The sequence below is a fragment of the Myzus persicae genome, unplaced genomic scaffold (assembly GCF_001856785.1).
Source record: "Myzus persicae strain clone G006 unplaced genomic scaffold, MPER_G0061.0, whole genome shotgun sequence".
NCBI classification, from domain to species: Eukaryota; Metazoa; Arthropoda; class Insecta; order Hemiptera; family Aphididae; genus Myzus; species Myzus persicae.
The window spans coordinates 375,966-389,281 of record NW_019102204.1 but is presented as its reverse complement, the minus strand read 5'-3'; the positions used below and the strand labels follow the sequence as shown (position 1 = coordinate 389,281).

General features: G+C 31.6%; 1 protein-coding gene across 1 annotated transcript; it reads left to right on the top strand.

Annotated features, from left to right (window-relative positions):
• Positions 1–5: 5 nt before the first annotated feature.
• LOC111031577 (titin-like) lies at positions 6–12,700 on the top strand (the record flags this gene model as incomplete). The annotated part of the gene is made up of 26 exons (XM_022311599.1): positions 6–456; positions 562–609; positions 743–862; positions 931–1,083; positions 1,466–1,638; positions 1,730–1,920; positions 2,090–2,697; positions 2,939–3,245; positions 3,336–3,702; positions 3,788–3,947; positions 5,161–5,427; positions 5,827–5,941; positions 6,009–6,163; positions 6,228–6,379; positions 6,438–6,573; positions 6,635–6,779; positions 6,853–7,116; positions 7,263–7,720; positions 8,038–8,340; positions 8,622–8,776; positions 8,848–8,992; positions 10,264–10,368; positions 10,673–10,867; positions 11,060–11,265; positions 11,765–11,864; positions 12,201–12,700. Coding segments are annotated over 26 exons (5,676 nt in total), but the record flags the coding sequence as incomplete, so codon positions are not given.
• Between the last annotated feature and the right edge of the window lie 616 nt (positions 12,701–13,316).

The window sequence follows — 13,316 nt, the reverse complement described above, 5'->3', positions numbered from 1 at the left end:
AAGCATCAGATGAGATTACTATTAAGCAAATAGAAACCATTGTGAAGGAAGTGGGTCAACCCTCAGAGGACGTTGATGTTAAGCTTAAACCAAAACGAAAAACTTCCCTCAAAAAGGAAACGAAAGAAAAGTCTCCTGAAGAATCATCTGTTATTATTAAACGTCCGATGAAAAAAGTAGAGAAACCAAATGAATTTGAGCAGCACGAAGAAGTTTTCACAGTTAAAAAAACACCAGAGGAATCGATATCATTGAACGAAGAGTTCTCTGAAACTGTTGAGTTCAATATGAAACCAAACCGTAAGCCTCCTATTTATAATGTAGATGAAGGAACTGAGGAATTGTTTCAAATAGAACTAAAACCCAAAAAGAAATTACAGGATATAATAATTTACGAAGAAGAGTCATTAGATTTTAAGGTTAAACGAAAACCTTCATTACAAACTTTCAGCCAAGGTATGAATGTGGATTAAATATTTTATATTAGTATATATGAATTAATTTTTTTAGTATATGCCATTTTCTTGACTTAAATTTAAATGTTTTTCATATTTGATGCAGATGGAGATGAGCTGAAACTAGTTCAAGAAAAAGACATTTTCTTGAAGGGTACGACGATCTCTGCTCAGTTTTTATAGCTTTCGCTATTGTTGTAGCTGTCACATCTGCTTTATATGCTTCACATTGTTCATTGAATCGTTGTTTCTATTTAATTTTAAATATATGAATTGGCTTGTTTCAGATAATTCCACTTTACAAGAAGATAGTCATGATGGTGAAATAATGTTTGCAATCCGCTCATATATTGCTGAAAATGAAGACGCTTTAGACTTAGTCGAAGGAGAAAAAGTTTATGTTATAGGTATGTTATTAATTCTTTTTGCAAATTTACTAAAATTATCATTATTTTTTTTTTAATATTTACATTAGAAAGCAATAATCAAGAATGGTGGTTTGTAAAAAAACATTTAACAGAAGAAAAAGGGTGGGTTCCTTCTATTTATTTGAGAGACGAAACCAGCTACATGCGGTACGTACAAAAGAAATTACATGAAAAAATTGATAAACTACCGATTTTCCAAAGTAAGTAATAATATATATAAAAATAGTAATATTACTGTTTAGTTTTTTTATAGAATTATATGATACCTGTATTTGATCTATCATAAAAACATGTCCTACATTGTTTTAAAGTAGTTTTAAAGTTTAGATTCGTATAAAATCTACCATTTTAAAAATATCAAAAGGAAATCGAAAGAACATAAATAATATTTTCTTACCATTGAAGTTAATTATATTAAGGCCAATTTAGTATCAATTGGCACTTTAAAAAAAATGTACTGAATATTTAATGTATAATATGTTTGTATGTCATAGATAAAAATACCGGTATTATAGGTTCACATAAGGTTTAATTTAATTAAATTTGAGTCACATTTTATTAACCTTGAAACTTATTTTCAAGGACATGTTTCAATCGAAAAACCTTCAGCTCCACGTTTTGTCGAAAAACTCCAGCCCAAACATGTACCAGATGGTGGTACAGTTCAGTTTGAATGCCATGTGGAAGGAAATCCTAGGCCTCAAATCACATGGTTTAGGCAAACAGCAATAATTAAACCATCTCAAGATTTTCAAGTAAGTAAAAATTTAAATTTCAATGCTTACTACATTTCAAATAAGTAAGGTAAAAATTGTTTTCTATCTTATCAAAATTAATTAATTTCAGATATTCTATGATGAAGATAATGTTGCAACGTTAATAATTAGGGAAGTTTTTCCTGAAGACGCTGGCACATTTACGTGTGTTGCTAAAAACGTAGCTGGATTTGCATCTAGTACTACGGAGTTAACCGTCGAAGCACCATTATCAGACCACGGTTCTGATGTAACAGGTCTTTCCAGAAAGAGCATGTCTAGGTATTTATTATTTACAATATAACCCCGTGGCCCGACCCATTATTAGCAAAATATTATGTCCAAATACAAAATTTAAACCATTAAACATGGTTCATTGAGCTTTGGCGTATTATAAAATCATGGTATACATAATGTCTGTCTTATTAAAAAGTGTATATGGAATTTTCAGAGAATCGTCATTAGCTGATATACTAGAAGGCATACCACCGACGTTTTCGCGTAAACCAAAAGCTACGTGTGCATCAGAACACTCAGATGTTACAATTGAATGTCGTCTTGTAGCCGTGCCAGAGCCTGATATATTCTGGCATTATAATGGTAGAGAAATTTTGATCACTGATTCCATTAAAGTGAATACATACTCAGATATGCACTTCTATGTGAGCAGCATTAAAATTAATGATGTTCTAAAGACTCAAGAAGGTGTATACTCTGTAATAGCAAGAAATAGAGAAGGTGAGGCTAAAATGGATTTGGTTCTCAAAGTTAAAACTGGATTACCAGAGAAACCACAAATACTTGAACCTTTATACGACATAACTATAAACGAGGGAGAAACTGCAGTTTTAAGTACTCAAATCAGCGGAGAGCCCCAGCCTATAGTCGAATGGCTAAAAAACAGTAAGAAAATAACAGATGCAAAAACAATTGTGACGAAAGATGGCGTCCATTCATTAACCATCGATAACCCAACTCCACGTGATTCCGCAAAGTACACTGTTATCGCTTCAAACAAACTTGGTGATGCACAAACTACGTGTTTCTTGGCGGTTGAAGGTTAGTGCTATGTGTTTGTATAAACCCAATAACATAATCAAGCCAAGTCAAATAAATATATTTATGATTTGAATTATAACATAATTTACGTTACATTATTATTATTTATTATTATTATCAATATAAAGAATAATAAAAACAATTAAGTCCAAATTAATAAACACTTGAAATAATAGACACATCATATTTCCCTGGAAGTAATAATATTTAAGTAACTAACTATTTCAAATAAAATTCACAGAACTCCCTGGTCCACAAGCGCCGCTGTTTATTGAGCGTTTCCAAGAACAAACCGTCAAAGAAAAGGGAACTATTACGTTGATAGCTAAGGTAACCGGGAATCCAGTTCCAATGGTTTCTTGGTTCCGAAATAATAGACCATTACTTGCTTCACCAAAGAAAAAAGAAGTATTTGATGGTGAAAATATCGTTTTGGAAATCGTAAATGCAGACAGTGAAGAAGACGCCGGCGATTACAAATGTGTAGCATCAAACACATTTGGTACCGCCACACATGGTGCTAGAGTGTCGGTCGATGTTCCACAAGTGTAAGTATATAAATAAAACAAATGAATACGCATTGATGGTTTACTTTTGTTATTAAGTAATATATGTTAATTATTGTATTCATAACATAGGAAATTCACACGACCATTGAAAGATGTGGAAGTCGATGAAAAACAATCAATTTATTTGGAGTGTGAAACATCACATACAGTTTCCACAAAATGGCAATTAAATGGCAAAGATCTCACTGGTATGGACCACAGAGAACTGCACCAAGAAGGACGATTCCATCGTTTAATTATAAAAAAATCAAGCATTCTCGATTCTGGAAAATATACTTGTCTGGTTAAAGACCAGATAACTTCCAGCACAGTAGTAGTTCACGATGTGAAAGCAGAGTTCGTTAAGAAACTTGAGGATGTCGAAGTAAAAGAGAACGATTGTGCTATTTTGGAAGTAGAAGTTTCTTCGGAAACAGTAAATGTTACATGGCACAAGGTAATTAAATATCTTTATCTTGGTATAAAATATAAATAGTACCACGTACAAGCATTATTCATTTTTATGTTATTTGCATGGTCAGAACGGTGAAATGCTTACGGACGGTATGAACAATAAAGTATTCTTCGAAAAGGAAGGTCAAACACGTAAGCTAATTATTCGAAGCATATCTGTTCACGATGATGGTGAATATACGTGTTCATTGGGTGAACAAGAATGTACAGCAGAAATTAATGTTATAGGTATTTATTCCTATTATATCTATTAAACATTATTTTGTATTAACATGTAATAAGTCTGAAAATGTAATTATCCCACTTGATTTTTCGTACAGCCAGTTGTCACACGACGTAAAATTCTTTCCTAATTATATTTATTTTCTAATCATTCAAAATATATATATTTGTTTTCAGTATTATTTATGTATTTATACTTTTAAGCACCATGGTAAATTTACATGAAATTAACGATTGTTTAAAATTGTTCATCATATATAATAAGATCTTAAAATTAAAATAAATTATAAAAATATATTTTACCTAATTTCTCCAAAACCATAATGTTTATTACATAGACGTACTAAGTTAGACGGTTAGTTTCTAGGGGTACGTTTATCTCAATCACCATAATCTTAAACATACTAGAATATATATAGACCTAAAAACTTGATTTCCCTAATGTATCCTTTATATATCCAACCCTAGGATACATATGTAACCCAAATGAATAATGAAGGGTTAATTCCCTTTTTTGCACACCACTTAATAATATATTCGAATTTGTCTGATTTTGTTTTCAATCATCTATACATAACATTTTATTTATAAACTATAAGTCTTACAACTTATCTAATATATTGTTTAATTTGTAATACATTTGTAAATTTAATTTAAAAACACTAGGTTATCCATATAACTAGTTACACAACAAATTGTATTGATACATTTTTAGAATTTTGAAAAAAAGTGTTTATATTTTATAATTTATAGTTTAAATGATTTATTGAACCAGATTTTATAAAAAATTCTTTTTTTTTAATAAACCTAAGTTCCTAGAAAGTATTTTCTTCTGTTTATGAAATTCAAAATATCTAATGGTTATTGCCATTAAAAATAATTGAAAAATAAAAATATACTCACTTCAAATATTTAATATAAAAATTGGATATTTTTGTAAGAACTTTGTGTTATAAATTCTTAAGAATTTAAGATTATAATATAATATCTAGGATTTGAAAACATCAAAAACTTAATGAGTGAAAATGTATGTAGGTAGCTTCTTAAATAGATCAAACAATATGCTTAACAGTTAGTTTATTCAAAAATATTAGTATAGTATACATAAAAATTTAATAAAATTCAAATACTATTTTATATTAACACTCATAATGTATTATACTAACTTAATACTGCATATTATACATACTGAATTTAAATTAAATTTGTAATTTTTTAGAACTTGCACCACAAATAATTAAAAAACTAAAAGATCAAAAAGTTGCTACCGGTGAACAAGTGTTATTTGATATAGAATTAACTAAAGGTGATGCGTTAGTTAAATGGACAAAAGATGGCAAAGAATTACAGTTAAATGACAATGTGAGATTAACCATCGATGGTAAACGACAAAAATTAGAGATAGTCAAAGCTACAAGAACTGATACTGGAGTTTATGGATGTCAAGTTCATGAACAAACTTGTACAGCAAAATTAACCGTCGAAGGTAATAAATTATTACTAATTATTTATGAAAATACAATATTTTCATAGTTTAAAGAGACATTTTAAACAATGAAAACGTATACAACGAACTTGTAAGTTAGTAGCGCACGACTGCAATTTTTCACATTTTTTATAGGACCTGATTACAAATTTAGCATTTGCACATTAGCATTAGACAATTTTAGGAACACGAAAATCCCCAAACTGTAAACGTAAAATGTAGATACCTGTATTCAATTTTCTGATGTTAGATCGTACTTTACCCGTTTATTAATCAGTGTAGTGTAGTATAGTCTCCGAACGACTGGCCACTAAACGAGGTGCATTGGAACTATTAGGTCTTAAAATAATATGTATGAAAATTACTTGAAAACCGAAACCAATAATTGTTGTTTTCTAGAACCAAGAGCAAGTTTCGTGAAAAAATTACCTGATATCACACTTGCTGTTCAAGGAAGTGATATTAAACTAATTGTTGAACTTTCCAAGCTGGGTGTGCCAGTAAAATGGCTAAGGTACTCATGACTGTCAAATTATTATTAATTCATATTTTATTTAACGTTGTAAAACCTTACGATTTAGATCAGGTAAAGTGATAAAAGAATCTGATAAATATGAAATAATTTCTGAAGGAGCCGTCCATACCTTAGTTATTAAAAAACCTACTACTGATGACGAAGCAGAATATATATGTACTGCTGTTAACGTAAAAACGTCAACAAAATTAAAAGTTGAAGGTATACTATTTACATTGTTGAAATCTATTAGTATATTTAAATTAAAATTACCTTTAATTTCCAGTTAAAGAAGAACCACCCAGAATAAATAATCTTCCAAAAGAATATCGTTTGAAAAACGGGGAAGATCTAAACGTGAATGTGACATTTACGTCAACACCGTTGCCAACAGTGGAATGGTTTATCAACGGACGTGTATTAATAAAATCAAATAGAGTATGGACAATTGTGTATCCAATTAAAACAAAAATAATAAATAATATTCTTGGTTTAGGTGTCTTATTCTATTAGTGAATCATCGGCTAGTTTGACTATCACGAAGATAGAAGAAGTAGACACGGGTGTCCTAACATTAAAATTAAAAAATATTTACGGCGAAACTTCTGCAGATATGAACGTTATTGTTATAAGTTAGTATTGAATTTTTTTCTGACAAACTTGATCAATAATGATTTATTATACATATTACAGAGGTACCGGGTGAACCAGGAGTTCCCGATGTTATTGAAATTACAGACACTTCTGTCACACTTCATTGGAAACCTCCACAGTTCGATGGAAATTCACCTATTGAAGGTTACGTTGTTGAATACCACGACAAAGATGAATTTATGGTGTAAGTAAACAGAAATGTTATGTATTTCAATGTCTTCAGTTCTACACGAATTTTTAATAAAATTATTTTACAGGTGGCATAAAGTACAAGTGACAAATACCACTCACGAAGTTACAAATTTAGAGACTGGGCATGAAATAATGTTCAAAGTGGCAGCGATAAATTGTGCAGGAGTAGGACCTACATCACACAACACAAAATATATCAAGATGGCAAGTCCAGGGTCATTTACTCCACCCGTTATTCAGGAACCTTTATCTGACTTATCAATTGGAATGGGTAAATCGGCAGTGCTCCAATGTGTAATTACTGGAAAACCCACTCCGGATATTAAATGGTAATTGTGAATACTCTCTTATTGGCTATTGTGTCATAGATTTTAAAAACCTTACATTTATTTTATATTAGTTATATTCATAGTTAAGTTAATTAAATACTAATTATTAATGTTTTTCAATCGGACAAAAATATTTATATTTAAAGGCTTAAGAACAAAACAGTGTATAAAACAAAGACCACATCCTTTGAAAACCATGTGGCTAAGTTGACGATCGCCGAGTGCAACGAATCTACAACAGGCACTTACACCTGCCAAGCTACCAACGGAGCAGGTACTGCGCAAACATCGTGTAAACTCAGCGTACAAGACGTACCTAAAATTGAAGTCCATGAATCGGAGACTTCGCAAATGATTAGGGTGCGAAATCAGTGGAAGGTCAAGGCTACATACAAGGGTTATCCAAGGCCAACCATTTCGTGGCAGAAGAACAGCCAACCGTTACCAGTGGCTGATAAACACATAAGCGTATACGATGACGACAACGAATGGTCTTCGACAATAGCTATATACTCAGTGGAAAGACCTGACACCGGCGTTTATACAATAACAGCATCGAACGCTGCCGGCACAGCCACTTGCAATCTGAACCTCAAAGTCATTGGTGAGTAAGACGCATTTATAGGCTTTTAGTGTCCATTGATAAACTATAATATTAACGTGTAGTATTGTGTTTAGAGCCGGCTAAGGACGGTAAGCGATAAACAAAATTAAGTCTGGTTGGTAATGTTTTGTTCTCGCCCCTATGTCAATCCCGTATTTTGTTGTTATTTTCTTTCCCTTTCTCACAAGGAATGCGATAGTGAAAAATCCACTTATATGTTTTTTAACATTCTCACCTGATTCAAATAACGAATACTTGATCTCAATAATTTATCTATCGTTTGTTCTAAAACACTGTTTTATTTTCGGGGTGTATAGATAAACCAAGCGCGCCGCAAGGCCCGATGCGCATTAAAGAAATCAACTCGGACTCTGTGACGATCGAGTGGAACAAGCCATCAGATGACGGTGGGTTGGACATATCATCATATCAAGTTGAAAGGTGCAACGTGGGCAAGATGATCTGGTCCAAGGTGGCCGACGTAGACCACGACGTGTCAGCATACAGCGTGCAAAAGTTACACGAAGACGCCGAGTATATGTTTAGGGTTTGCGCTCAAAACGCTGTTGGCGCATCAGAATTTTTGGACAGTGAACCTGTCACCGTCAAATGTCGATACCGTAAGTACACCGAACGTCACACATCTGAGTAAATAAACGATGCCATTTCGGTCATTACACGACTGTGAACATAAAACTGTGATGCCTTATCAGTTCGTATTAACTCAAAATTATAGATGAATTCCTAAATGCAAAATGGGCACAAAAACCGTGTGATCATATATATATATATATATATATATATATATATATATATATATATATAGTAACTATATAGTACTATATATATATGTATAGTAACTATTGGCGACATAATTAATATTTTTATATAAACGCCACAGATAAACCATCGGCACCACAAGGACCTTTGCAGATCACGGGTGTGACGGACACATCGTCGACAATCGCTTGGTTACCACCTCTTGATAATGGTGGAATAGCGATCGAAGACTATTGCGTAGAAATCAAGGAGGTAGACAAAAAAGCTTGGAGAAAGGTATGTTAAACAAATTATAAATATAGTGTAACGTAAAATATGTGTAATCGACCATGTTTTCCGATATTCAGATTGGTTCCACGAAAGACTTACATATAAAGGTATTGGACTTGAAGAAGGGGTCTTCCTACGACATCAGGATAACGGCTAGGAATCATGTGGGATACGGAAAACCGTATCAACCAGACGAACCGATTGTGGCAGGCAAACGCATAAGTGAGAAAAAATTAATTTCTTAAAATATTTGCTGTCTGTATAGTACCGGTTTACGGCAAGGTAGACATGCTAATGCTTTTTTGCTTTTATTAATCTGCTTATATATAGACTTTAGAAATGGAATATCCGATGAAACACTATACGTACTTATGGGAATATTCCCGACCAGACCAAGAGTTTCCGGTAAGTAATTATTTCTCTGCTTTGGCCGCTATTTTTAAGTCCTATCAATGAAAATTTTACTATTTCGTGGTAATGTCTATAATAGAAGATTTTACATTTCGCCTCGACACATTACAATTGTAATGAGGCCTATCGCCTATGTCCTATACCATTTTATGAAATATATGAATACAAATAAACAAAACAAAAGTATGTTTATCAATAATTATCATTTCTTTTCATTCTCAAATATAGGAAAGTCACAAGAAAATATATGTTTTCTAAAAAACGCATATTTACTGGATAGTTGCATTATTGTCTAAAAATGTCGTTATTTATAATATTGAACTAGAACTAATATTATATGAATGTACCTCAGTATTGAAAATCATATATAATTATTCTATAAACCACCATTAATATTTTATTTTATTTAGTTATAGGTAAATTATGTATAGATAACTCATAGTATTTTAAAGTGTAGACTATACAAAATAATTGTTTGTTTATTGAATAAATGTGTTATCTTAGATGAGTTAGCTTAAATCAATCTATGTTCACCGGTATCAACGACTATCGACTATAATAAAAGTACTAATCTGCTAGATTGAAGCTTATTTAACTACTTCTACTTGATTAGTTTGCTTACTGGTAGTGAAAACCATACTGCTGAACCGATATGAACCCATATAAATTGTATTTTATTCAAATTAATATATATATTATTTGCAATTGTGAGGTTTATTAACAACACCGGTTAAAGAAACCTCCCAATGTTCCGTTATGCAAAGCGTCTACTAAGTTCAAAAACATTTTGAAAATTAAACAAATATTAAATTTCAAAACTCGTTTTAGACACCCTGTATGAGTGTATCATACACCATGTATATACACATAACATAATATTATAGTATAATTACACATAATAAATTAGCTAGTTTAACATTATGTTCAATGTGTACTACCTATGTAGTTACATACGATGTATTTTATAAACACTACAATTTGTGCATAAATTTACTAGGTGCATGTTAACATCACAAACTTTGAGTTATAAAAATACCTTTAAGTATCAGAAAATTAATTTTGAAATATATAATGATTTTTAGCTTCACCATCGCCGCCAACAGAATTCACTGCTAGTGACATCACCAGTAAAAGCGTTACGTTGCATTGGGGCCCGCCAGAAAGTAATGGTGGATCTGAAATCACAGGTACGGATTACAAAAATGATCGAAATAAAATTGTAATTAACATAGGTAATGGATGCCTTAATATCTTTGGTCATGCACCTGCATAACCAATAATCATAATGTAATTACATCATTGCTTACCACTTTTATAATATTTACGTTATCATAAACGTGTTGCCTTATAGTCTAGCCAACAGCTAAAGTATCGTTGATAGTGCCATTATATTGTTCTTTACCCTTTACTGTTTTCTGTCTCTATCTCCAGTTTAATAGCTTGAGGCCATTTCTCTAAAACGATAGCTAAAAATAAATGTATATTTCGCAGGTTATGTAATTGAAAAGCAGCTGAACGCCACAAACAAGTGGTTCAAAGTAGCCACGTTAGAACCAACCGTAATGAAATATTGCGTAGAAAACTTGAAAGAAAAATCAGAATATTTCTTCAAGATCTATGCAGAAAATTGCATCGGCCTAAGTCAACCGGTCGAAACGAAATTAGTCAGTCTGTTAACTCATGCCAGTAAGTATACCTAAGATGGTGGTTTGTGTTATTTTGCTCTCAGAAGAAATATATCAAGATGTAACAGGATAGTAATACTATCTGTTCAACGACAGCAATAACAATAGAAGCCATTTTTTGCTTATCTGTCATAATCACTAATATTCATGTTTTATTAAATCATCTTCATCATCATCTCTCCTCGATTTTTAGCCGTTCCCTCGCCGCCAACCGCTCCGCTGGAAGTTAGGAACCTGAGTTCCAACGCAGTGATCGTGGAATGGGGCGTACCGGAAACGGATGGTGGTTCTCCGCTGCTGGGTTACAACATAGCAATCCGGGACGAGAAGAAAACTATGTGGATGGAAGTCGGCCGGGTAGAAGCGGACGTGCAAAAGTTCAACATCAAAGACTTACAGGTATAAATTAATTTTTCGAAGAACTGATTATTATCAAATCATCAATTGTGAAAATATGATCACGACTTGGTCAATTTATTTAAGTAACACAAAACATAAAAAATATATATTATTTTATAACAGTTATATATACATATAATATACAATAAATATAACATGACATATTATATACAAGATGGTCAATTTAAGTCTGTATACACTCATTATTTCTAAAAGCTTAAACTTATATTTTTTTTTATCATTAATTTTGATGTATTTTAAAAAAGTTAACATTTTTTTTTTTTTTAAATGATGATGAACTATAGTTTATCGTTATACTTTATTGGCTAAAATTGAACCTCTAATAAATTTCCTCTTTATTTTTATATGGAGACAATATATCACTTCATACCCTCACTTTACGACTGTAGTTATGTCGATTTAATTGTACGTTGTGATGTCTAATATGTGCCTCGACGATTATATTAAACTGCGTGCATTGTGTTCTTTCTAATTTCAGGAGAACCATAGGTATCAAATTAGGATACTGGCCAAAAACGAAGTGGGTGTTAGCGAACCACTGGAAACTGAAGAACCGTACACCGTACAAAAACCGACAGGTGAGCCACCGCCATTTATGTTATAGTATATTAATATAGCAAGTGATGTACATCGTATACGTTGTGATATTCACTGGTTTATATTGGTAAACTAATTGATTATGGGTATAAATGCCTCAAAAATATTAAATTACTATTTACTGCATGATTTTAACTGTTTCTCTTCGCTCGAACACTATGATATACAGGAGTTGTGAGTTATGACTTAAAGTAGTGTCTGTGATGATAACATTAAACTTAAAAACCAAGAGATTTGAGGGTATTATATAGGTTGAGTAAAACGTAAGGTGCATTATTCCACTTCGCTGACTGACATTCGATCCGACATTTTCTCAGATTATTACGAGTCGGACGTTGAAGAATCGGTAATGGAGTCCAAACCGTCTTTGACGCAAACATCAGAAACCACTACGTCATGGCTAAGAGACAACAACATGGACGCAGACATATCGTCTTATTCAAACGCTGCGTTATTGAAGAGGAGCGAATACTTTTTCCGCATTTGGTATTACGCGAGAACGTTATTCAAATAATAGGCACGCGTCATTATTATTTTTATTATTATTATTATTATTATTGATATTATTACCTATTTTTATTATTACCTATTTTTATTATCACCTATTACCCTTTATTATTACCTATTTTTATTGTCAAACTAACGTCAACATAAGAATGAGGTGGAAATGTTTCGTATTGACGTTCCCTGAGTCAAGATGAAACTTTTTCACTAATACCTGTGTTATTGTTTTTTTTTTAAATGATTGTGATAAAAAAAATTGTTTTTAATTTTAGTTTGATACTTTCCCCCCTTCCCTTCCCAAAACCATGTTTTTAATTATCTAACTCGTTTTAATTTATAAATACAAATGGTGGTAACTTAACATGTTATTTATAAATTAATTCAGGTAGATAATAATATAATACTATGAATTGTTATTTATAAGATATAAATTATGATTATGGTTTATAGCTATATAATAGCTGTAGGTATATAAATTATGATTGTACTCCCTGTTATTTTAGTGTTAAGGAATATAATATGTATATCTAAATAAATATATATATTTTTTTTTAATTACCTATAAATCGGGTCGTTGTTCTGTGTAAATAAATTAAAATGAACATAGTTTAATTTTAATAGTTAACAACACAAATTATACTGCAGCTATTATTCTACATTGTATAAAAGTATAAAACCAATTGGAAAAATCAGGGAACTCGCAATACTGTATGGTAGGTTTCGAATAATATACTTCGTTATTTAATAGGCCACTATACTGGATCTGGTACATTTGAATTCAATGATAAATAATTCAAAACGATTAAAATTTTAAACAGTTTATTATAGTTGTGGTGAATGAACTAAATAAATATGTAGACCCCCCCCCTCTCCTTCAATATTTATAATTCCGGATACGCACCTGATAGTCAAACATCCCAACTCAACAT